This window comes from Zonotrichia albicollis, chromosome 8, assembly GCF_047830755.1.
Source record: "Zonotrichia albicollis isolate bZonAlb1 chromosome 8, bZonAlb1.hap1, whole genome shotgun sequence".
In the NCBI taxonomy this organism is placed as follows: domain Eukaryota; kingdom Metazoa; phylum Chordata; class Aves; order Passeriformes; family Passerellidae; genus Zonotrichia; species Zonotrichia albicollis.
In genome coordinates, this window is record NC_133826.1 from 31,083,516 (window position 1) to 31,106,756 (window position 23,241).

Genomic DNA, 23,241 nt, shown 5'->3' on the forward strand with positions numbered 1-23,241 from the left:
CCACAGCTGTTGGCTCAGCAGGACATCTCTCCCTTTCTCCTGTGGTTGACAGAGGATATGCAAAGTATCACCTGCAAAGTACCATCGAGTTCCCCTTCCCTGCGAGGATTTCCACAGTCTGTCTCCACTCTGCTTCCCCACTGCACTCCATCCCCCTTAGCATGTGTCCGTATGGGAAATCAGCTTGGAATACGTTTCAGTTCATGCCAACTGCATTCCATCCAGGGAGCAGTAACTGTGATTGTAATTTCCTTACTGTTATAACTTCTGTTAGACACTAATAAAAATCTTCACCTTTCTCTAATTGTACTCCCAGTTAGCTGTCCACAGCGTCCCCGGGCAGCCTTCCCCAGCCCCACACGCGGGGGGGCCCCGCTTCCCCACGCCCCACGCTGGCCTGAGGGTTCCCCGAACGCTGCTGCCCACAGGCAGTAACAGAGCCGCTGCTAACGCCGGCCGGCCCGGGGAGCTGCGGCTTGCACAAGGCCCGGGGCCGCTGCCGGGGTGCTGGGTGAGCAGTGCTTTGGCTGCAGCCCGCTCTGACGCTGGCCCGTCCCGGCACCGAGCCCGGCAGAGCTCCAGGGGCGTTTGGGGCAGGGTGTGGCTCCCGGGGCGTCCTGTGCAGGCTCCGTGTCCCTGAGGGTCCCTTCCGACTCAGCGCCTGCTGTCATTCCGGGATACCACGCGGCCCGATGACGGCAGGGGCGCGGTGTGTCATCGCTGCTGACGCCGGGAGGCTCCCGGCCCGGCGGGGCTGACTCCGGCACATTTTGGGCCGCGTTTGGGGCTTTTCCCTCCCCTCTCGCCGCCCCCGAGCCCGCCGGGGCCGCGCGCTGACGTGGCTCACGTTGCCATGGCAGCCAGCGGCGCGCGCCCCCGCCGGCGCCGCAGCGGCCGCTCCGATTGGCGGGGATGCCTCGAGGGGGGCGGGCGGTGCCGCCCCTCCCCCGGTGCCCATTGGGCGAGCGGCGCGCACCACGTGGCGCGGGCCCCGGCCATTGGCCGGCGGGGAGCTATAAAGGGCGGCAGCGGGCGGCGGCGGCCCCGCGGCGGCGGGCGGGATGGAGGCGGCCGGGGCTGAGGGGGATGTGGCGGCGGAGCTGCGGCAGCGGCTGGCGGCGGGCGGCCAGGACCATGTGCTGCGCTTCTGGCCCGAGCTGGACGGCGCGGCCCGCCAGGCGCTGGCGGCCGAGCTGTGCCGCATGGACGTGGCCGAGATCAACCGCTTCTTCCGCCGCGCCCGCGGGGACGGCGGTGGGGCGGCGGCGGCAGCAGGGCTGGATGCGCGCATGGAGCCGGTGCCGCGGGACGTGCTGGGCAGCGCCTCCCGTGACCGCGGGCTGGTGCCGCGCTGGGAGAGCCGCGGTAGGTGCGCGGGCCGGCGGGGCTCGGCGCGGCGCGGAGCCGGCGCGGAGGGCCCCACGCGTGTCTGCTCCCCCAGGGCTGGCGGAGATCGCGGCGAGCCGCGTGGCCGTACTGCTGCTGGCCGGCGGGCAGGGCACCCGCCTCGGCGTCCCCTACCCCAAGGGCATGTGCGACGTGGGGCTGCCCTCCCGCAAGACCCTCTTCCACCTCCAGGCCCAGCGCCTGCGGCGGCTGCAGCAGATGGCGGAGGAGCAGCACGGCACTCCGTGCCACATCCCCTGGTGAGCCCCGGCCTCGGGGGGACACGGCCCGCGGGGTGGTGTTGGAAGGGACCGGCCGGCACTGCTGGGTCCAGGTCCTGTAGATTGGCACAGCCTCTGGGTGTCAGCGGCCCGCGCTGCTCTGGGGTGCTGCAGTTCCCTGTGGCAGCCCCAGGTTAGCCTGGGGTGGTGCAGTTCCCTTTGGCAGCCCCAGGTTAGCCTGGGTGGGTGCAGTTCCCTTTGGCAGCCCGAGGTTAGCCGGGGTGCTGCAGTTCCCTTTGGCAGCCCCTGGGTTGGTGCAGTTCCCATTGGCAGCCCAAGGGCCATGGACTGGCACAGCCCCTCTTCGTGTCAACCCGTTGCAATGGGCATGGCCCCTTAGAGTGAGTCCTTCAAGGCTCAGGGTGGCACTGGCAGGTCCCACGTTGTCAGACTCAGTCCCACGACCCTTTGGGAAAGGTTTTCATGTCCCCATGCAAGACAGCAGCCATGGAGGTTGAGGAGATGAGCTGCTGAGGTGCTTTGTAGACAAGGCAAGAGCTGGCCACTGCAGATGGGTGTCCCGTGCACGGTGTTGTATGGTTTTGAAGATATGTGTTGCAAGGAAGGGTGAAACCCTTCGTTGTCTTGGGACCACAGCAGGTCAGATCCTCCTAAGTGTGGGAGGAAGGGGGAAAGCATGTCCTGGGTGTTTCCCACACTTGGGATGAGGGGTGTGAGATCCTGCCTCTCCTCCCTGCTCATTGGGTGTCTTCTACTCTGCAACAGGTACATTATGACAAGTGGCCGCACTATGGAGTCCACCAAGGAGTTCTTCCAGAAACATCGGTATTTTGGCTTGAAGAAGGAGAATGTCATCTTCTTCCAGCAGGGCATGCTGCCTGCCCTGGGATTCGATGGGAAAATCCTGCTGGAGGAGAAGGGCAAGATTGCCATGGCACCAGGTTGGTGGCCAGGGGTGAGACGTGGTGCTGAGGAGCAGCTTTTGGAACTGCAGTCTTCGCTGTGGCCTGGCCCAGGGCTGACTCAGGCTGGGAGGTGTCTGTCTGCCCTGGCAGGGAGGAGCAGGGTGGGGTGTGCTGGGCTGAGGGCCTCCACGTGGGCCCGTGGGGAAGGAGGGTGGGTGTGGGCGGCTGACGGACAGTGGGGCGTTCCCTCTGCAGACGGCAACGGGGGCCTGTACCGGGCGCTGGGCTCCCACGGCATCGTGGAGGACATGGAACGGAGGGGCGTGCACAGTGTCCATGTCTACTGTGTGGACAACATCCTGGTGAAGGTGGCTGACCCCAGGTTCATCGGCTTCTGCTTGGAGAAGGGAGCAGACTGTGGGGCCAAGGTATGGTTTTGGGAGTAGGCAGGCACTGCTTCTTCAGAGCTGGGTAGAGTCTGTCCTGCTCCTTGCCTGGCTTCCCTGACTTTTCACCCTTCATTTGCTGGCTTGCCACAACCAGCAGGAATAGCTAAGTACCTGGAGCTCACTGGTGAAGTAACACATGGTGCCACAGTCCTGCCTGCCCCTGGCATCCTGGAGGATGCCTGGCACTGCTCTTCTGCCTTGCACAGGAATATGGCACCAACAGCCCCAGGGCTCGGAGGTCCCCCTGGGGTCAAGAGGCTGCTTGGGATCCCTGTGTAGCTGCCTGGCACACACCCAGATGCTGGGCAGCTCTTCTCTGGGTGGCTGTGGCTAGCACAGGCAGACAGGATCCCTGCCATAAGCTGCCAGCTGTCCCCAGCCTGACATCCTGGACACCAGACCAGGATGCAGCTGGGTGCAGCTGACACTGAACCCAGCTCCATGTCTTGTGGACAGGAGATTGCATACGTAGAGCTTTACTTAAAGATTGGCTTGACAGCCAAAGGTTCTGTTTGCATTTGGCTTGGCTCTGGCAAACAGGTGAAAGGACTTACTGGTCTTGCAGCTTTCAGAGGGTATGCTGAGAAAGGGAAGGCAGTTTTCATCCCCTGGCCTGCATGAAAGAAACAGGAAATAAACCTTAGCATAATAAACCTCCTGCAGAAAGGAGAAAGCCCTGTGCCCCTGCATGCCGTGGTGGGTAGGGATTTGCTGGGGTATCTCATAACCCAGAGGGAGGTGTGTGAGGTGCAAGGAGGAGAGGAAAGTCAGGGGGTTGTCTCTGCTGAGCCAGCAGCCTTCTGGTTGTGAGCAGCAAGCTGGCTAAAAATATCCGTGCGTGCTGCCAGCTGCACGTTAGCTCGGTGCCACATCCTGCTGTGCCCTCTGGGTGTGTCTGACACCTGCCACCACCCCTGCCATCCTCTAATCCCCACTGCCGGAAGCACCTGGGCGGGGAGGGCTCCTGCATCACCAACCCAGAGGAGAAAGCCATTCTAAGCAGGGCCTGCTGTTTCCAAGGGAGTGTTGGAAGCGTGGGGCTTCGTGTGCCTTTCCCTGAGAGCACTTCCCTGGGCAGGTGGTGGAGAAGACGAACCCCACGGAGCCGGTGGGCGTGGTGTGCCGCGTGGACGGCGTGTACCGGGTGGTGGAGTACAGCGAGATCTCCCTGGGCACTGCCCAGCGGCGCGGCCCTGACGGGCGGCTGCTCTTCAACGCGGGCAACATCGCCAATCACTACTTCACCACTGCCTTCCTCAAAGATGTGGTCAAGTAAGCTTCTGCTGCTGCAGTGCCAGGACAGGAGTACTGGTGCTGAAGTGCTGCTGCCGGGCAGAGATGGCTGTGCCTTGCTTGCTGCTGGTTGAGCTCCAGGCGTGCTGGGATGAGGCCCCTGCAGAGCTGGTCTGACCCTCACCTGTCTGCACAGCCCCTTCCTTGAGATGAGGGTTCTCTGGGTCGTATCTGGATGCTGCTTCCAGAGTGCAGGCCTGTGGGGCTGTCTCCTGGCTGCTGTGGGGATGAGCAGCCAGGGTCAGAGCAGGGCAGCCATCCTGCTGCAGCCATGTCTGAGCTGGGGATGTGGCTTGCTCGGAAAGGTGACATCTCTGTGTTGGCCTATTGCAGCACTTACGAACCACAGCTGCAGCACCACGTGGCTGAGAAGAAGATCCCACATGTGGACATCACTACAGGGCAGCTAGTCCAACCTGAGAAGCCCAACGGCATTAAGATGGAGAAGTTTGTCTTTGACATCTTCCAGTTTTCCAAGTATGTCCTTTGCTCTCTGTGGGGTCCAGGCTGGCTGCTGGCTCTCCCTGGGGTAGCTCTGAGAGCCTCTGGGGTTGTGCCAGGTTGTGCCCACTGGCAGTGCCCCAGGATCAGGATAGGATGGCAACTGGAGGCTTGCTGGGCTGAGCCCTGCTCCTGTGCCAGAGGAACATCTGCTGACCCTACAGGCCAGGGCCTCCCCTCCCTCCTGCACAGCTGTGAACACAGCCCGTGGGTGTGGGCCCAGCTCAGCCACCCTGGCAGGGGAAGCAGCCACAGTTTCCAAAGCCCACCCTCCCGTGCTGTGTTCCCCCAGGAGGTTTGTGGTGTACGAGGTGCTGCGTGAGGATGAGTTCTCCCCCCTGAAGAACGCGGACAGCCAGAACGGCAAGGACAACCCCACCACAGCCCGACATGCCTTGATGTCCCTGCACCACTGCTGGGTTCTCAATGCAGGGGGGCACTTTGTGGATGAAAATGGCACACGCATCCCTGCCATCCCTCGGTGAGTTGCTGCTCCTGTCACTTCTGCTCCTTTTTGGGCTGGATATTAAGCACAAGGCAATCCCAGCACTGATAACAGTGTCACAGAAGCAGCCAGCTATGGGTGATCCGTGGAGCAGAGCTGGCTGTAAGCTGTGTGGTGACAACAGGAGTGGTGCTCAGCTGGCAGCAGCTTTCCCTCTCAATTCAGCCCCTATGAACTGAATCCTGCCAGCCTCCATTGCACAGCCAATGTTGCCTCTGCTACAAGGAGGGAGGTGTCTCCCTAAAGACAGAGCATGGCAGCAGGTCCGTGCAGCAGCCAGGCTGGCATCCACACATCCCTTGACCATGAGACCTCCCGCTGGCCTCTTTAGGGGTCAGTGGACCCCAGACTCATTTTGCTCTGTTTTTCCCCCCTTGCTAACCCTTGTTTGTTCCCGTGTAGCATCCCAAACGGAAGGTCAGCTGCCAGCCCAGCAGATGTCAATGACAAGTAACTATCCACGTGCCAGGTGCATGGTGGCGGGGCCGTGCTGAGGGACTAACGGGCTGCAGGCAGAGCCAGGCTAACGGGGCTGGGGGCGCATGTGGCCGCTGGGGCATGTCACCCCTGGGGACAGGGGGTGCCGCTTCTCATGGTGGCGGGCAGGCAGCTCTGCTCCTGCTGGGCTCCTTTCTGCAGGGATAACTGGATGGGGCTCATGCTGTTGGTACAGGTGCAGGATGGCAGCAGCCTGGTGCTGACTGCACACAGCCCCCAAAGGTCAGGCAGGCAGGGTGCTGTTGGCAAACACCCCGGCACGTCCTTTGATGCCACTCCCCTGTTTGTCACAGCACGGCAGGGACTGGTCCCGGCCGGTCCCAGAGCTGGGGATGGCTGCCATCTCCTGGTGTCCGCCAGGCGTCCAGGCAGACCGAAACGGGATTAAAAACATGAAGCAAACGTCAGGCAGGCTTTGATGTAGCAAGTGTGAATCTGAGCACAGCGGCCAGCTGGGCTTTGTGTGACTCCAGCTCTTGAGTTTGGAAGATCCAGAGCATGACACTAGGGAAAGCCCCTGGCTCAGTGCTTGGCAGTTTACGGGAATACACAGGGAAGTTTTAACTCTTCTGATATGTTCTGTAGGCACAAATGTGCTGGGACTTGGAGCTGGTGAGTGTAAATGACTCACAGAGTCTACTACACATAAGCAATCTTGTTCCCTTCCACTCTTTGAGAAGCTTTATCTTCAGATATTTCCTGGTGGAATACAGCTGTTTTATCTGTGGTTTGATTCCAGACTCCAGGTGTTTTCAGGCTTATAACTAAGCCATCACACTAGTTAACATGCAGGAGAAAGGCTGCACCTTGTCCCACATTTACCCTTCATTATCAGTTAATATCAACTGTTTTTAAAACTACTATCTTGAATCTAACATTCAAGGTAAATAGCAGTGTGGGTTGGGATGGGTGAGTTTTATTTACTGACCCCTGGGACAGGAGAGGGCTCAGTGAGTGCATGGCAGAGGAAGGAGCTTTGACCTGGGTGAAGGGAGCGTTGTCACAGATGGCATTCTGCCGTGCCTGGCTGGGAAGGGGCACCCTGGGCTGCTGGCTGCTTGTTGGGTCCACCCAGCTGCACCCCCAGATTTACACGCCAGCTGGATGCAGGGATCATCCAAGCACGTCCTACAAAGGCTGGTGGCAGCAGGAGCAGGGTCAGGGACCCCACACAGGCCCCTGCCCAGCAGTGCTGCTGCAGTGGGCAGCAGTGGTGTGGTTCTGGCATTTTGCTCACCAGCTCCATCTCACAAGCAGAAGAGAGGAGCCAAGATAGTTATCTAACAAAGGCAGGAGGAGCAGACAGTGCCGCAGGCAGTGATGCTGAGTGAGCAGAAGGGCTTACCCTGTGTCCTCAGGTTGTGCTTTAAGCGAGAGAGGGCTAAAAGCAAGACCTCTTGCTTTATGGGGAGGTGCTCTGTGAGTGCATCTCACATCGCCCCAGGGCTGCAGGAGGAAAAGGAGTGGGTGACTCGTTTCCATGTATTGAAAATAGCGGGGCTGGGGGCACAGGCACTGCTGTAGTTACACACATGGAAAGGCATCATGAAAGCCCCATCTAAAGAAAGCTCTCTTCCCTTTCAGTTGCTGGTGGTATCTAAACTTTAGCTGGCACCTCTGTGGAGAGCACGCAAGGCTTAACTAACCCAGGGCAGCTCTGTGCTGGTGGGGCCTGTGTGGGCCCAGACAGCCCCTGACCCTCTGCCCGGCCTCGGCAGATGCTGGGCCCTGTCTGTGTCCCCCTGGGCTGTACCTGACTGTCCTGACTGTGTATTGTTCTCTGCAGCCTGAAGGATGCAAACGACCTGCCAATCCAGTGTGAAATTTCTCCCCTTGTCTCGTATGGAGGAGAAGTGAGTACTGGCTCTGCAGAGCTCTGTGCCCTTGGGATGGGCCGGGCTGGCAGGGCACACGTGTGTTTGTGGGATAAGCCACAGAAGCTTTTCCCTCACTGGGGAGCTGTTTGGGGCTGCCAGCACACGAGGGGGCAGAGGCAGCTCGGCAGCCAGGTGATGTGCAGGGTGTTCCTGACGAGCCACTCTCATCCCCCAGGGCCTGGAGCAGCTGGTGAAGGACCGAGAGTTCCGCACGCCTCTAATCATTGACGAGGATGGCATCCACGAGCTGGTGAAGAATGGGCTGTAGTGGTGCCCAGTGGTGCCCAGGCAGGGCTGCCCATCCCGCCAGGAACTGGGGCACACCAAGTGGATAACTGGGCCTAGCAGGGACTGCTCCTGCTTGCTCTGGCCCTCTGCAGAGGAGGATTTGACCCACTTGGTTCTTGGCATGTTGTATGCTTCTATTTATATTTTAATTTAAAAACCAAATGCTACAGATTCCCCTGCCACAAAGCACAGCTGTGGTGCTGCCCTTTGCACTCCAGGCTGTGGGCATTTATTTTTAAACATGTGTATAGTAATAGTCATTGTACATGCAGAGAGGGGATTTTTATGATATGGGGCTGGGTTTAATCTAGAATTTTTATTTTTCTGAAATCTACATGACTGTTTTTTTTTTAATAGGGTCCTTGCCATTGCCCATTTTTCTCCCTTTTGGTCATCCTTTGTATATTGCACAACTGGAAGCACCCAATTAAACTCTTGAGTTCCTCCTGTTTGTCCTCTGTGGTGTTTGAGTGACAATGACTTTGCACCAAGAGGCTCATAGCCGACTGCATCATGCCAAGTGCTCTGCTCTGTGCAGCAAGGGTGGCTGTCTGGGGTGGCTGCAGACAGGGCCTCTAGCCTGCAGTGCTCATTTGGGGTGTTCCTGGAGAATGCAGAGAGTTGTACCCTCCTCTTATATTTCTGCAAACAGTGGCAAGCCTTGAGCAGGTAGGAACAGGCAAGTGTGTTGCACTGCTGGAGTGCTCAGGGTGAAATCAGCCTGGCACCGAGCCCTCCACCAGTGCCATGTGCCCTCTGCTTTTCCTGGAGGGGCTCTGGCTCCTGCGTGAGCCCACTGCCGAGGAGTGTGGTGTCCTGACTGCCTGGGGCACAGCAGCTGTTTGGGAAGAAGGATGGAGAGTTTGGCCAGCTCCTCTCCTGATCCTGATGTGGCCACAGCCTCTCACTGCCCCATGGCTGCCTGGGGAGGGATTTTCCTGGGAATGGGACCCAAACCACTCCCTCTGGGGGAAGTCACCGTGTGCCCCCCGGGTGCAAAGGTGGTTGCTGGGCACCCCAGGCTCAGCCAAGCACTTGGTGTCCCCCAGGCACTGTGCCAGGGCCACCAGGGCAGTGTGCGGGGTCCTGGCTGCTGCTGTCTCCTGCTGGCTCACCACAGGCTGGCCGGGCTGTGCATGGCCGAGCCTTTGGCTTTTGGGCTTTGCAGACCACCACCTTTGCATTCGGTGCTGGGGCAGAGCGCCAGGGCGCTGGCTGCTGCCAAGCCATCTGAGCAGCACTTCCAGGTAGCAGGAGGGGAGTGGAGCAGAGCTGGCTGGTGTTTGTGCCAGTGTGCACGTAGGGCAGCCTGTGCTGCTCCCTGCCAGCTGATCCGGGGCAGCACATGGGGCACTGCTCAGACCTGCTCCCTGCCAGCCCCAGGGAAGCTGTGCCCTGCCTCTGTCGCCCTGGGCAGTGCCAGCTCAGCTGGCACTGCAGCCCCTCTCTGGTGGCAGGGACAAGGATCACTGCTGGGAGCAGTGCCTGGCTTCCTCTGCCGGCGATTCAGTTGGTTTGTCTGGAGACTTCATGCTGCCAAAGAGGTTTAGGAGCAGGGCTACAGCCCTGGGGCTTTGGGGTTTCTAGTTGGACAGGAAAGCTTTTTCGGGAGTTGGTGGCCTGCTGCCAGGGGTGCTATTTCCTTCCCATAAAATAAAATAAAAAATAAAAGTCTAAACATTTTTTTTTAAAAGTTCTTTAATTGTGGTTTTTGATGCTGCACAAAAATTAATGTGAGCCATTATTAGTAATAGTATCGTTATTTTCTCCCTGCCTCGTTGCGTAGCCGGTGGCCACCGTGCCAGGCTAGTGCCTGGAAATGATGTCAAGCCGCCAGCTCTGCACGGAGCTGGGGGAGCTGGAGCCCCGAGCCCGTGCCCTGGGCCAGGCTGGTCCTTTGGCTGCTGTCCTCGCCACGTGTGCCCGTGCAGGAGTCCCAAATCATCCCCCCAGGGGCCTGGAGAGGGGTGGCCCAGCTCTGGGGTCTTGTGGAGTGTCCCCATCACGCACACTTTGGGGGTGTCCTCCCCAGCCCCACAGTGCAGGAGGAGGCTCCTGGGCGCGTGTGCCCTGCCACAGCCACGGGACAGGCACTGGAAAGTGAAACGTTGCCTATTGCTTTAAGTTCCCTTGCTGGCCACGGGCACTTTTTTATTTTTTTCTCTCGCGCTATGAATGGGTTTTGCTGTAAATTATAGCTCTGCGCACATTCCCTCGGGCCGAGGAAAATAACCTCTGCCGAAACGCCAGCCCGGATCGCTGACTGGCTCCCCTTCTCCGCTCCCTAATTGAAACCAAATGTGCGAGATGTAGGATTGTGGGATTTCTGGCCGGCTCCCAGGAATCCGCAGAATGCGAGCGAGCTCCCAGAGGCATCTTGCATCAGCCCGGGGAAGTTCGCTCCTCACCTGGCTCCCCCGGCCCGGGCGAGGGGCTCGGAGCCCGCCCGCCCTCCGGCGCTGCGGTGAGTCCCTCGGGGTCCCTCAGGGCTGTGTGGGGCTGTGGGACCCTCCCGGCCTGGCGCTGCGGCGGGACACGGCTCTGGCGGAGCCCCGGCACAGGGGCTGGGGTGTAGCTCTGCCCGGGAAGGGTCTGGGGCAGCAGCAGGGCACTGTCCTCACTCGGGGGGGTGACAATTGGCCCCTTTTCGCCAGCTGACCCCACAGGGCCGGCGGTTCCCCCCGTGCCTCGTGCCAGGCCGGCGTTTCCTGGTGTCCCTCCTCAGCTCCCGCCTATGTGTCTGTTGGCAGGGCTGGCGGCAGCGCTGGTCAGCCAGGGAGGCCCTGCTGTCCCCAGGGTCCCCTAGCCAGGCGCCGGGTCACACTGGGAAGGGGAGCACAAGGCCACTGCCCTGGTGCTCGTGAGCATGGTGCCCCCGTGCTGGGAGCCCACTCGTGGCTGCCAGCCCTGGGTGGTGTTGGGGCGATGCTGTGGAGCCCTGCTGGCGGCGGGGCGAGGGCTGGGAGCCGGGCTGAGAGCGCCTGGCTGCTAGGGAGCATGTGCAGGATGCGGCACCCGCAGGACGGTGTCCCCAGGTCCCCAGGCCGTGCCCCTGGCAGCTCGGTGCCCCCAGGCCGTGCCCCTGGCAGCTCGGTGTCCCCAGGTCCCCAGCCGTGCTCCGGCCAGGTCTCGCCAGGGCAGCTGGGGCCATGGGGGTGTGCTGGCTGCTCCTCGCACCCCGGACAGCTGCGGTGCCCCGGGCTGAGCCAGCGAGCCCGTGGCTGGGGAGGCGCTTGCTGCTGCAGGAAATGGGGCTGCATCCAGCCCAGAAAAAGTCTAAAATGGCATTTTTGGAAGGAAGGAGGACTACGGGTCCCGGCATGCTGCACTGTGCTCCCGCCAAGGCTGCCGGCAGCACGGCATGCTGGGGGCTGTAGTGCCAGCTGGGGCAGGCATCCTGAACCCCCTTATCCAAACATCCTTGGGCCAGGCTCACAGCGAGCCTGTCATCACTCAGGGACATTCCCTGAGTGGCCTTGACCTGTGTCACGCAGCAGGAGGGCAGCCCCAGCGCCGTGTGAGGACTGGGGCTCTGCAGCAGGAGCCCCAGAAGTCCTGGCAGACTTGTGTTCAGGACCTGGTGTGCACAAGGGGTGTAGGCTGCTGCTGTTCAGCCCCCTCCCCATGCATGATGCATCCTCCTGATGAAGCAAAGGTGGCAGTGCCCACCTGGGAAGCAAGCTGGGGTCCTTGCCCAGCTGGGGACCTCACTTGGAACGGCTGACAGCAAGAGGGACCATGGCTCTGGTGAGGGTACAAAAGCAAATTTAGTTTCTCCCCCAGTTATTACCCTTGGTTATTTCAGTGGAATAAGGAAGCAAGGAAATTAGAAGGGAAAACAACAAACAAGCAGCAGCCAAGGGAAACTCAAAGCCCAGGCGATGCCAGGGAGGAGCTCCAAAAACTGTCTACACTAAAACTTTCCAGTGATTGAAAAATTTCAGCAAACATTTTCAGTCAAAACGTTGCAAAGCCATCCCTTTTGCAGGGCTGGTGGCACAAAACTGATTTCCAGCTGGGCTGCCAGTACTGCCCCTGTGCTTGACCATGTGTCCCTTAGCCCTCAGCCATGTGGCCTGAGTCACTGTCCCCTCACTGTCCCCCAGCCCCACAGCCCTGAGAAGCAATGAGCACTTCCCAGTGGCTATGTGGGGATGATTTCCCTATACTAGGCTAAATGTAAATGCATTCTTTGCAGGACATTGCAGCATGTGGTATCCTGATGCTTTAAGAGTTTACTCAGCCTGAAAGAATAGTGGGAAAAATATCCCTGGATATTTTTTGGAATGCAGAAGGAAATTAAGATTTTAATGTTGGTGGGGAACTGGCCGTCATCAAACGCAGGAGCCTCTTGTGTGTGCCTCTGGGCAATGCAGCTGAAATTCCCAGTTGCAGCTGAGTTAGTTGCAACTAGCAACAGTTTCCCGGCTGGGAATAGGGGGGAAAAAAGCAACTACATAATGTGCTTTAAAAAAAAACCACAAAAAAAAATGAAAGAAAGGAAAATTAGAAAAAAGGGGGGGAAATCATCCCAAGTGGAGGTGTTTACTTGTGCCTCCTGCAGAGATTTGGTGCTTGGCAGAGTCCCCCAGGAATCCAGCAGGGTGCTGTGGGGTGCAGAGAGCTCCTTGCAGAGGGCAGGTGGCAGCTCCTGGGGTTTTGCTGTCCCCTTGGTGCTGGTGTGGCCACAGCAAGCTCCGCTCTCGCTCCTGCCATGCCAAGCCCCAGCTGTGGGAGCGCACAGGGCCGTGCCCAGCACCTCCCAGCTGGCTCTGTGGGGTGTGGGCAGCTGCTTTGGGTGTGTTTGGCCTTTCTCTCGGTGGTGGGGACAAGGCCGTGGGCTGATGCAGGGACACAACCAGGCAGTCACCTGCAGTATCAGTGGTGTTGGGCTGGTTCAAGGAGGTGCCAGCCAGGACAGACATCCCTGGTGCAGTGGGCTTGGCTGGGATTTACCCCAGCAGCCAGGCCCTGTTTGGCCAGGAGCTGTAGTCCTTTTAACCCCCCAGGTTAGAAGGTTGCACTCTCAAAGGTTAATGTGCATTTAAACTAGATTAAAACAGCCCTTTTAAATAGAAAGAGAACTGATTGCATCTGGTACTGGTGTGAAAGTGTCCTCTTGGCAGATAAGGGGGGCTCAGGGAGCCTGGGGCAGGGCTGGTGACGTTTGGGGGTGTCCCTGGTGCTTCCCCCGGCATGGTGCCAGGCCCCATGGTGGTGGCCCAGAGGTGTGTGGGCACCGTGGGAGCTGTTGGGCCCTGGGGGCTCCTGGCAGCTGAGGGCTGGCCAGGGCCAAGGCCGTGGCTGTGGTGACAGCCCTGGCACAAGGGCAGGCACGTCCTGGGGAGGTCCCCTTGTCCCCTCTGAGGAGAGGCCTGGCAGCACCAGTCCTTTTTCTCCCCAGGCCCCGTTCCCAGGACCCCCAGATCCCCTCCAGCCCCATCCCATGCTCCCCTCGAGGCAGAGGGTGCAAGGTGGCTCCCACCACCCTCTGTCACACTTCTGTGTGTCACACAAGGCCCTGGCAGCACTCTGCCATGGGGAGCTATCCCAGCAAATACCCTGTAAATCTCAGCTGATTATCTGCTCTCTCTCAAAGCCAGCAGGCAGGAAACTGCTCTGGCACCCTGCTATTATTGTCTGATGTGATGGGCTTGTGCAACTTCTTCTTTCAAAGGCAGCCAAGGGTGGGCGGCCAGGCCAGAGCCTTGGTGCCCAGTGCTGGCCCCAGGGAGCTTCCCGCGGGTCCTGTGGCCATTCCATGTGGATGTGGCACACCATGGCTCCCAGGGGTGGGGTCTGCCATCCCTGGGACCACCGCCACAGATCCGAGCCTGGGGCTCTGTTCCTCCTCTGAGGCTGAGGTGGGGACACGGGGTCTGGTGCAGGAGAAGTGCTCCCAGCCCCAGCTGGCTGCCCCAAGCAGGGCTGGCGTTTGCCCCAGGTGACGAGCCCTGGTTCTGTCTCCACAGGACTGCCGACATGTCGGCCACCCCCAGACCGGCCCTGCTGCCACTGCTGCTGCTGCTGCTGCACGTGCCACATGCTGCCAGAGGCCAGGTCAACCCCGGTAAGTCAGACAGGGACCAGGTGGCTGAAGGTGCCAGAATTTCATTTCCCTGGTCTCTGCTCCTGTCAGATGGCCAAGTTTGGACTCTCATCGTCTCCGCCATCTCTGGGATTTTCTCAGCTCTGGGAGCAGTCTGTGATGGCCCCCCAGCCTGCAGCTGCCTGGTCACTCTGCTGTCCTGCACCTCACCTGGGCACCTGCAGTGACCTTCAGAGCCCCCCAGCGTGCCACAGGCGCTGTGTGGCCCCTGGCAGGGTGCTGGACATGGCAAAGCACTTCAGCCCTGGGCTCTGAGGGGGCCCTTGCCCAGGGGGGCTCACTGAAGCTGGAGGCTGCCAGGTGCCAAGCTATTGTTTTCTCTGCTGGGCTGTGCCTTCTCTGGTGGTTTTGCAGCAAATCAAGGCCAGCTTTGGTGAAATGGCTTGACTGGGTGCCTGGCTTCTGCTCAGAAACCACAACACTGTGCCGGCCAGCAGCACAAGTGTGTTTAGATGGCTGTTCCTGCAGGGCTCAGCCCCATCCTGTGCTGCAGAGATGGCCAGAGCCCTGGTTTTCCCAGGGTTTCCCCAGGGAGTTCCTTTGACAAATCCCTTCAAAGGCTTCTTTCATCTGTGGGAGGAGTTAGCTGGGTCTTCCCTGGAGGTTGCACTGTGCTTATTTAGGGAGGCAATCCTGTTTCTCCTGCAAACATCAATGGCTGGCAGGATTGGATTTGCCTGGCCAGGATTGTCATTACCAAGACAAAAACACAGGGCTGGCCCTGTGTTTGGCAAGAATTGAACGGGAATTCAGCGGGAGCTGTGCTCTGCAGAGCATCACAAGTGTGAGAGCAAGAAACAAGAAGAGATGCTTCCCCTGTGCCACAGCTCACGACGAAGATGCACCCATCCTTGTGCCTGAGGCAGGATATGGTCCCGGGGATGGTGACACAATGGGACGTGGGTTCCTTGTGGGTGCACAGCCCCAGGGGCTGTGGGTAGGAGGTGGCCCAGGTGCCGTGTCCTGCCCGTCCTTGCCCCTCGGTGCGGGTGTTTGCTCGGGGCGGTGTGGCAGGACCGCGGTGGGCTGGAGCCGGCAGCCAGACGGTAAACACGGCCAAACAAGCCGCCCTTTCAGCTGTGCTCTTGGCAGCCAGGCGTGAAAAAATAACTCCTGGGAAGCAGCGAGGATGCGGTGCTGAGGGAGTCAGCTGCCTCTCGGGGGTGCAGCCCGCCCGCCACCCCGGGTACTTTTCCATTTGCAGCCCCGCCAGGAGCAGGGCTGGGGGTGGGAGCTGAGGGGCCATCAGGGAGGACGAGTGCCTGTCTTGGTCACTTGTTCCCTCAGGCAGGACAGGGAGCAGCGGGCAGCGTGGCACAGTTGCTGCAGTGAGGTTTCTGGGCAAGTGGCCCCTCTGGAGCATGGGGACAGCAGTGCCAGCTCACAGGCCGTCCACCACAGCCAAGATCCTTACCAGCAAGGCTGAGGAGATCCCTGGGGACAGGGCCCTGCGTGCCCGTTAAGCCTTGGAGCCACCTCCCCTTCTTCCCACTTCACTGGGAGCTGGGCTGGCATCCGCTTCTGGCCAGAGGCTTCACTTGCTTGAGAAGGTGCCTGCTTTGGCAGGACTGTCCCTGCCTTGCTTCGTCCTCTCTCTGTGAGCCAGAGGGATGGAGAGTGCTGCCCCGGGGCACAGTGGATGTGGCCCAGCCCAGGCCATTTCTGTGGAGGGATTCCCTCCTGCTCAGTGCCCTGCCGGTGTCATTACAGCGGTGTGTCGGTACCCCTTGGGAATGTCGGGTGGGCACATCCCAGACGAGGACATCTCAGCCTCCAGCCACTGGTCTGACTCCACGGCCGCCAAGTACGGACGGTGAGTGTGGGCACCCTCCTGCAATGGCCACAGCAAGGTCTGGGCTGGCATGGAGGGAGAAGGGGGACGTGGGGCTGGCCTGCAAACAGCTCCTCCACTCTGGGCTCGCAGGCTGGACTCAGAGGAGGGCGACGGAGCCTGGTGCCCCAAGACCCCAGTGGAGCCAAATGACCTGAAGGAGTTCCTGCAGATTGACCTGCAAGCCCTGCACTTCATCACACTGGTGGGCACCCAGGGGCGCCACGCCAAGGGCCACGGCAATGAGTTTGCCCCCATGTATAAAATCAACTACAGCCGGGATGGCACCCGCTGGATCTCTTGGAGGAACCGGCACGGGAAGCAGGTGAGGAGATGGGTAGCGGCTGCATTGGGTGGTGGGTGAGGAGGCTCTTCCTGCCCATCCCCACCATGCTTCTCTCTCTCCAGGTGCTGGATGGAAACACCAACACCTACGACATCGTCCTCAAGGACTTGGAGCCGCCCCTGATTGCCCGCTTTGTCCGCTTCATCCCCGTCACCGACCACTCCATGAACGTCTGCCTGCGCGTGGAGCTGTACGGCTGCGCCTGGCTGGGTGCGTACTGCGGTCCCCTGCCTGTCCCTGTGTCCTTGCGCTGGGGTGCTGGCCATCCCGGCGGGGGCTGTCTGTCCTGCAGCACCGGGATTGGCGAGGTGTCCATGCCCTCACCCTTCCCTCCCTGCAGATGGGCTGGTGTCCTACAACGCGCCAGTCGGGCAGCAGCTCATCCTTCCTGGGGGCACCATCATCTACCTGAATGACTCAGTGTACGACGGGGCCTTTGGGTACAGGTGAGGACTAGTGCCATGCTGGGCACCGGGTGGGGGGCATGTTCCTTCCCTGCATTTTCAGGCTGATCCTCAGCAGAGCAAATGCTTGCGGTGTCCTTGAGGTGAGGGACATGGCCAGCCTGGGAAGGCTGCACATCATGAGGGGGTCAGTGTGATGAGGGAAGCAGCTCCAGCCCTTCCCTTGGATATGCTCTAGCTGCACCACATGTTCAGCACCCCACAGCCTTTTCCAGAGAGAACATCTCCAACAAAATCCCCCCCTGAGTGTCCCAGGGCCCGTGAGGAGCTGCCAGGGGGTGCTGGGTGGTGCAGGTTGTGGGGCTGGCAAGAGTCACACTCCTGTCCCTTTGCACATGCCAGCATGACAGAGGGCCTGGGCCAGCTGACGGACGGGGTGTCGGGGCTGGACGACTTCACGCAGACCCACGAGTACCACGTCTGGCCAGGCTACGACTACGTGGGCTGGCGCAACGAGAGCACAGCAGGCGGCTACGTGGAGATCACCTTCGAGTTCGACCGCATCAGGAACTTCACCGCCATGAAGGTCCTCACCCCCCCCGCCCTGTCACCCTCCCTGTGCCCCTCGGTGGCCGTGCTGACAGGCTGCCCCACAGGTCCACTGCAACAACATGTTCGCCAAAGGTGTGAAGATCTTCAAGGAGGTGCAGTGCTACTTCCGCGCCGATGCCAGCGAGTGGGAGCCCAGCGCCGTGTCCTCGGTGCTGGTGCTGGATGATGTCAACCCCAGCGCCCGTTTCGTCACCGTGCCTCTGCTCCACCGCATGGCCAGTGCCATCAAGTGCCAGTACTACTTCGCCGACACCTGGATGATGTTCAGTGAGATCACCTTCCAGTCAGGTACTGGTTGCCACGAGCCTCATGGGGTCCGGGCTCTCCTGGGTGGGAGGCTCAAGGAGGTGGCGGGGCTGTGGGCCATCCACACCCCCACCGTGATGTTCTCTTCTCCCTGGCCAGATGCAGCCATGTACAACAACTCAGTGCCCCCCGCCGAGGCACCCGTGGTCCCCACCACTTACGGTAAGCATGGGAAGCAATGTCACCCTGTGCTGGGTGGGCCCTGTGCCCCATCCCACACAGGAGAGGGGCAGGGGGTCTCCCCATTCCCCACTGTGACCAGCCCTCTCTGTCCCCTTCTCTGGCTAGACCCCACACTCAAGGTAGACGACAGCAACACGCGCATCCTGATCGGGTGCCTGGTGGCCATCATCTTCATCCTGGTGGCCATCATTGTCATCATACTGTGGCGACAGTTCTGGCAGAAGATGCTGGAGAAGGTGGGCAAGGGTGGTGTGGCTGGTGAGGTGCCTTGCGGTGGTGGGGTCATTCTGGGCAGGTTCTTCTGGGAGCTCAGCATGGAGAAAACAGACTCCATGAAAGGGCTGATGCTCCCTTCCCCTCCTCAGAAAGGCTTTTCACCCATCTCCCAAGGAAGGGGACTTAGCTGAGCAGGGTGGTGACTTTGGAACTTGCCTGTTTGTCCATCCCTCTGTCCTGAAGCTGATCTGGGGGACAGGAGCCTGGGTGTGGAGGGTTCTCACCACAGCCACCACCTAAACAAGGTCACTCACAGAAGTGAGTTTGGTTTGATGAAGCCAAACCCTTTTCCATAGAGGCAGACAAGAGAAGGGGGGAACATGAGGACAAACTCAGGCAGGAGTGTCCCTGCAACCTAGGGACAAGGCACTAGAGAGGAGGTTTGGTCACATCCCTGGTACCATCCTGCCCATGCTGTGGGGAACCCCACCTCTCTCCTCCCTTGCCCCGCTGTCACAGGCATCACGGAGGATGCTGGATGATGAAATGACCGTCAGCCTCTCCCTGCCCAGTGAATCCAGCATGTTCAACCACAACTGCTCCTCCTCCCCCAGCGAGCAGGAGTCCAGCTCCACCTATGACCGCATCTTCCCCCTGGGGCCCGACTACCAGGAGCCCTCCCGCCTGATCCGCAAGCTGCCCGAGTTCACCACGGGGGAGGAGGACACAGGTGAGAGCCAGGACACCCTGCATGCTCACAGCCATCTCGCAGGTGACAGCCAGGACACCATTCACGGAGCCTGCTGCAGCCCCCTCTCTCCAGCCCCAGCTTTTGGCCGCTCTCCAAACATTTTGTCACAGGGGGAGAGGTCACACAAGTCCCCATGCATCCCCCAAGAAGGTCACACAAAGCCTGTGACTGAGAGCCATCAGCAACATCTACTGCCAGACTAAGGTGTATCCCACTGTCACCCTTGGGATGCTCTGGCACCTCTTCCTCAATGATGTGGAGGCCAGGCATGGATCTCTGCTCCCCTGGAGCTCAGGGCTTGGTTGGTGTTTGCCCTTGGTGGGGAAGGAGTGGAGCAGCCTGTGCTGCCTGCAGGAAGGCAGCCCTGGGGGGCTCTGGGGCAGAAGGGGCAGAGTGTGAGCAGCCCCAGGGAGCAGAGGGTGCAGGGCAGGACACCCACGGCAGGGTGTCCCCGCTGTGTCCCCCCAGGCTGCAGCAGCCCCACCAAGCCATCGCAGGCCAGTGTCCCTGAGGGCGTCCCGCACTACGCCGAGGCCGACATTGTGAACCTGCAGGGTGTGACGGGCGGCAACACCTACTCAGTGCCGGCCCTCACCATGGACCTGCTCGCTGGCAAGGATGTGGCCGTCGAGGAGTTCCCCAGGAAGCTGCTGACCTTCAAGGAGAAGCTGGGGGAAGGCCAGTTTGGGGAGGTGAGCGGGAACTGGGCCTGCTCCGAGCAGGACTCAGGCAAAGCTCTTCCCAGCTCGCAGGGGCTGTGGAAGGCTGCCAGTCAGCAATGTAATGGCTGCCCCTTGCTCCCCCAGGTTCACCTCTGTGAAGTGGAGGGGATGGAGAAGTTCACAGGGAAGGACTTTGCCCTGGAGGGCCTGGATGGCAGCTCTGACTGCCCCATGCTGGTGGCTGTGAAGATGCTGCGGGCAGATGCCAACAAGAATGCCAGGTAGGGGCTGAGGGGGGCACACACCCCAGCACTGCCCACGGGCAGAGCCTCACCAAGAGAACTGGGATGCTTGGGAAGCATTCCATGTCTCCATCAGCCGAATGCTCAGTGCAGCTGCAAGGACCACACACCTGAGCTCTCTGGGGATGCTGGGCTGTCACACATCAGGATCCTTAGTCCTCACCAGCTCCCCAGTGCCTACCTACCTGCTGAGCCCACCCTGCAACTCATCTTCTCTAGTCCCAGGGGAAGGGGCCCACAGGTCCTCGGGGAGGCTTGGGTGGGCGGGTGGCGCTCTTGGCCAGTCTGTGCTCACCTCTGTGGCCCTCTGGGTCTGTCTATCCCACCTGTGTGGTTTCTGTTCCGGAAAGGAATGATTTTCTGAAGGAAATCAAGATCATGTCACGGCTGAAGGACCCCAACATCATCCGGCTGCTGGCGGTGTGCATCACAGATGACCCCCTGTGCATGATCACCGAGTACATGGAGAATGGGGACCTCAACCAGTTCCTGTCCCGCCAGCAGGCAGGCGGCCCTGCACCCACCGTCAGGTAGGGCTGCCTGGGAGAGCAGGGGCAGGCAGTGCTGCTTGTTCCTGGGACACCCTGCCTGGAACACCTTCTGGCTGTTGTCCTTCCTGCCTTGTGCTCATTCGTCCCGTGTGCCCCCAACAGTGACCTGCGGTTCATGGCCACCCAGATCGCCTCGGGCATGAAGTACCTCTCGTCCCTCAACTTCGTGCACCGGGACCTGGCCACGCGCAACTGCCTGGTGGGGAAGCACTACACCATCAAGATTGCCGACTTTGGGATGAGCAGGAACCTCTACAGTGGGGACTACTACCGCATCCAGGGCCGGGCGGTGCTTCCCATCCGCTGGATGTCCTGGGAGAGCATCCTGCTGGTACACGGGGCCAGGGCTCCTCTGGTGGACACTGACGTGGCTCTGGGGATGCTCACTGCCCTGCTTCATTGGGCTGGGGGGTGCAGGAGGGATGGCGAGGTCTCTGCTCACTGCAGCCCAGATTTGGGATGAAGCATGGGGACAGCGGGAGTGGTGGCAGCTTTTTGAGGCAGGCTGGGGGGGGACTATGGCGATTTTTGATGTGCCAGTGCAGGACATCCTTTAAACGGGATGCATGGCATTTTATCCTGGCTGTGGTCAGGCCTGGAAGAGGGAGCAATGTTGGTCATTACCTTTGTCAGGAGCTGGGTCCTTGGCAAGTCCAGAGCAGTCACTGCCAGGCAGACCTGGAGCTCACCAGGCTCTGGCCTCAGGCAGAAAGCAGGTCTGTGGGGCCAAGCACCTCTCTGGGACCAGACCTGGATGCTGGAGCATCCAGAATGAGGTTTTGATCCCCAAGCACCTGGAACTTCTGGGTAAAGCCCATGCCTGACCCTGCTGTGCTCCCTCTGGCCAGGGCAAGTTCACAACGGCCAGTGACGTGTGGGCGTTTGGAGTGACTCTGTGGGAGACCTTCACGCTGTGCCGGGAGCAGCCCTACTCCCACATGTCTGACGAGCAGGTCATCGAGAACACCGGCGAGTTCTTCCGCGACCAGGGCCGCCAGGTAGGGACGGGATGGACGGGACAAGAGGAGCAGGGGTGCACCTAGGACATCAGGGGCCTGGGGAGGGACTTTAAGGTGACCAGATAGGCAGCTTGGCTGTGAGGCAGCTATGGGACAGGAACTCCTCCGGGAAGGAGTCCTGGTGAAGGGCCCATCGTGGCAAACGCTGCACTTTACACAGCCCAAGGCACTTCTTGCTCACTGACCCCACTGCAGCTTTTAGGGTCTGGGGGACAGAGGCAGGTGTCCCCAGCTGCCTCACTGTGCCAATGGGTCATCTTGCCCCTGGGCACATGGCAGCACAGCCCCCACCTCGGGCCATGGAGAGATGGGGCACCCTGAGATCCGGGGCTCTCCAGGAGCAGTTTGCACATTGGTTTCTGTGGCAGTAATTCTCTCTTTGCTTTTCTATTTGTTTTGTAGACCTACCTTCCCCAGCCCGTGCTATGCCCTGACTCAGTCTATAAGCTAATGCTCAGCTGCTGGAGACGGGACACTAAAGATCGTCCCTCCTTCCAGGACATCCATTGTCTTCTCCAGGACTCAGCCAGTGAGGAATGACCCTCGGCTCCCGCCTGTGCTGGTCCCATCCTTCCCTGTGCCCAGAGGAGCCCCAGATGCAAATGGAAGCCACTTCACTCGGACTTAGCCATAAACCCAGAGCGGCTGCTCGTGTTCTCATTGTGCAGTGAGGCCTCACAGGAGGCCCCCAAGGACAGCAAAGCCCCACGGTGTGGGACAGCTCAGACCTCCCTCTTCCCCGCAGGCCTGAGCCCGGCAGCAGCTGGGGGAGGGTTATTTATTGGTGCAGCCTGTTCCTGGTGACAGGGACTGGGACAGAGCGGCTTCTCTTGCCTGGCTGAAGGGGACAAACTTCAGCTGGACTTTCTCCATGAGGAAGCTCAGCCCACACGCAGGGCAGGTGCCTGGGGAAGGGATGTGTGCAGGTGTGTGCCCGCTGGAGCAGGGAAAGACCAGCAGCCACCACCTGCTTCAGGAATTGGGAGCAGCCTCCGGCTGTGTGATCGCGGGGTGAAAACAGACTCTGCGGGCATTCGGGGCTTTGGACATGCCACATGGAGAGGCAGGAGGCACCCTCCCTGCTGGCCAGCCCCAGCTGCACAGGGAGAAGACTGGGGGCGCTCCCGGCACCTCACCCAGCTGCTGCAGTGTGCAGCCAGGGAGGAGCGGGCATCCCGTGCCGAGGGGACATTCCCTCACTGACCACAGCCACTCCAGGGCAGCTCAACTGCCCAACAAATGCATTTTGGATGCCCCACGGGTGATGCATGGCAGCTGGCAGCAGGATGCTAGTACCTTTTAATTCCATGGGGAAATCTCCAGGTCCTCCTCCCCCAGAGTTAACCCACATCTTCATCTGCCAGGAGAAGAATGTGTATAGCAGAGTTTCATTGGCAGCTGCCTGCTGCCGAAGCCCGAGCTGGGCTCTGCCACCCTGAGCATCCCACAGCATTCTGGCCCCTGTCCGTGCTCCCGAAGCTGCCAGCATTCTGAGCAAACTGGGCAGGCGCCAAAGCCATGGGCCCTGGCAGGTGACCCACCAGGCCCCAAACTCGGACCCTCCTGCGGCTGGGCAGGAGGAACTGTGGACTTGGGGGGTCCATGGAGCCCTCCACACTCTTGTACGCACTAGCTCAGCCCCAGCAGGCGCACGTGGCACAGTTCCCGGTACCCCGTGGCTAAGGCATGTGTATATTCAGTAGATGCACCTATGTGTAGGGGCCAACCCGCTGAAGAGACACTCGGTATGTGATCTGGCTGCATGGTTTCCTTGTGGCGCTTCTGCAGGCAGCTCAGCTCGCCTCCCCCGAGGGCACCCCGGGGCTGGGGGGCTCTGGAGCTGCACTGTGTGCCTGGGATGTGGGGTGGAACACAGGTAACAGCCCGAGACTTGGAGCCAGGATGATGGAGGGAGCAGCTGGCTGACCCACACTAGCTGTGTGTCCCAGCGGGTGGGAGGGAGGATGCTCTGAGGCTCAGCATCCATGTGCAGCAGCAGGGCCGG

At 60.3% G+C, this 23,241-nt stretch overlaps 2 protein-coding genes across 5 annotated transcripts; both read left to right on the plus strand.

Annotated features, from left to right (window-relative positions):
* The first annotated feature begins 1,032 nt into the window (after positions 1–1,032).
* Positions 1,033–8,395, plus strand: UAP1 (UDP-N-acetylglucosamine pyrophosphorylase 1). 2 transcript variants are annotated; one of them, XM_074546513.1, is made up of 10 exons: positions 1,033–1,365; positions 1,442–1,646; positions 2,394–2,569; positions 2,789–2,961; positions 4,061–4,254; positions 4,609–4,752; positions 5,069–5,257; positions 5,684–5,731; positions 7,566–7,632; positions 7,832–8,395. In XM_074546513.1, the coding sequence occupies exons 1-10, from the start codon at positions 1,062–1,064 to the stop codon at positions 7,922–7,924; spliced, it is 1,593 nt and encodes a 530-aa protein (XP_074402614.1). In that variant the 5' UTR covers positions 1,033–1,061; the 3' UTR covers positions 7,925–8,395. The 2 variants fall into 2 exon arrangements, with proteins under 2 accessions (XP_074402614.1, XP_014127183.1); XM_014271708.3 differs by lacking the exon at positions 5,684–5,731.
* A 1,722-nt stretch (positions 8,396–10,117) lies between these two features.
* DDR2 (discoidin domain receptor tyrosine kinase 2) lies at positions 10,118–23,190 on the plus strand. Of its 3 annotated transcripts, none has more exons than XM_074546517.1 (17): positions 10,118–10,412; positions 13,917–14,014; positions 15,764–15,866; positions 15,978–16,209; positions 16,293–16,440; positions 16,571–16,676; positions 17,037–17,220; positions 17,291–17,534; positions 17,652–17,714; positions 17,841–17,971; positions 18,471–18,681; positions 19,171–19,394; positions 19,509–19,645; positions 20,017–20,196; positions 20,320–20,548; positions 21,066–21,215; positions 21,639–23,190. In XM_074546517.1, exons 1-17 carry the CDS (start codon positions 10,297–10,299, stop codon positions 21,774–21,776), a joined length of 2,694 nt encoding a protein of 897 aa, XP_074402618.1. In that variant the 5' UTR covers positions 10,118–10,296; the 3' UTR covers positions 21,777–23,190. The 3 variants fall into 3 exon arrangements, with proteins under 3 accessions (XP_074402618.1, XP_074402616.1, XP_074402617.1); XM_074546515.1 differs by having other exon boundaries at positions 10,118–10,408; positions 21,639–23,168; XM_074546516.1 differs by lacking the exons at positions 10,118–10,412; positions 13,917–14,014 and adding an exon at positions 15,252–15,603 and having other exon boundaries at positions 21,639–23,168.
* The last annotated feature ends 51 nt before the right edge of the window (positions 23,191–23,241 follow it).

What these genes read in the sequence shown, in the direction of transcription:
- UAP1 (XM_074546513.1), top strand. Translation starts at nt 1,062, where the DNA reads ATGGAGGCGGCCGGGGCTGAGGGGGATGTGGCGGCGGAGCTGCGGCAG. An exon ending in GCCGCGCTGGGAGAGCCGCG is followed by an intron (nt 1,366 to 1,441) that starts GTAGGTGCGCGG and finishes CTGCTCCCCCAG; the next exon opens with GGCTGGCGGAGATCGCGGCG. An exon ending in GACATCTTCCAGTTTTCCAA is followed by an intron (nt 4,753 to 5,068) that starts GTATGTCCTTTG and finishes GTGTTCCCCCAG; the next exon opens with GAGGTTTGTGGTGTACGAGG.
- DDR2 (XM_074546517.1), top strand. Translation starts at nt 10,297, where the DNA reads ATGCGAGCGAGCTCCCAGAGGCATCTTGCATCAGCCCGGGGAAGTTCG. An exon ending in GTACGGCTGCGCCTGGCTGG is followed by an intron (nt 16,441 to 16,570) that starts GTGCGTACTGCG and finishes CCCTCCCTGCAG; the next exon opens with ATGGGCTGGTGTCCTACAAC. An exon ending in CGTGGTCCCCACCACTTACG is followed by an intron (nt 17,715 to 17,840) that starts GTAAGCATGGGA and finishes TTCTCTGGCTAG; the next exon opens with ACCCCACACTCAAGGTAGAC.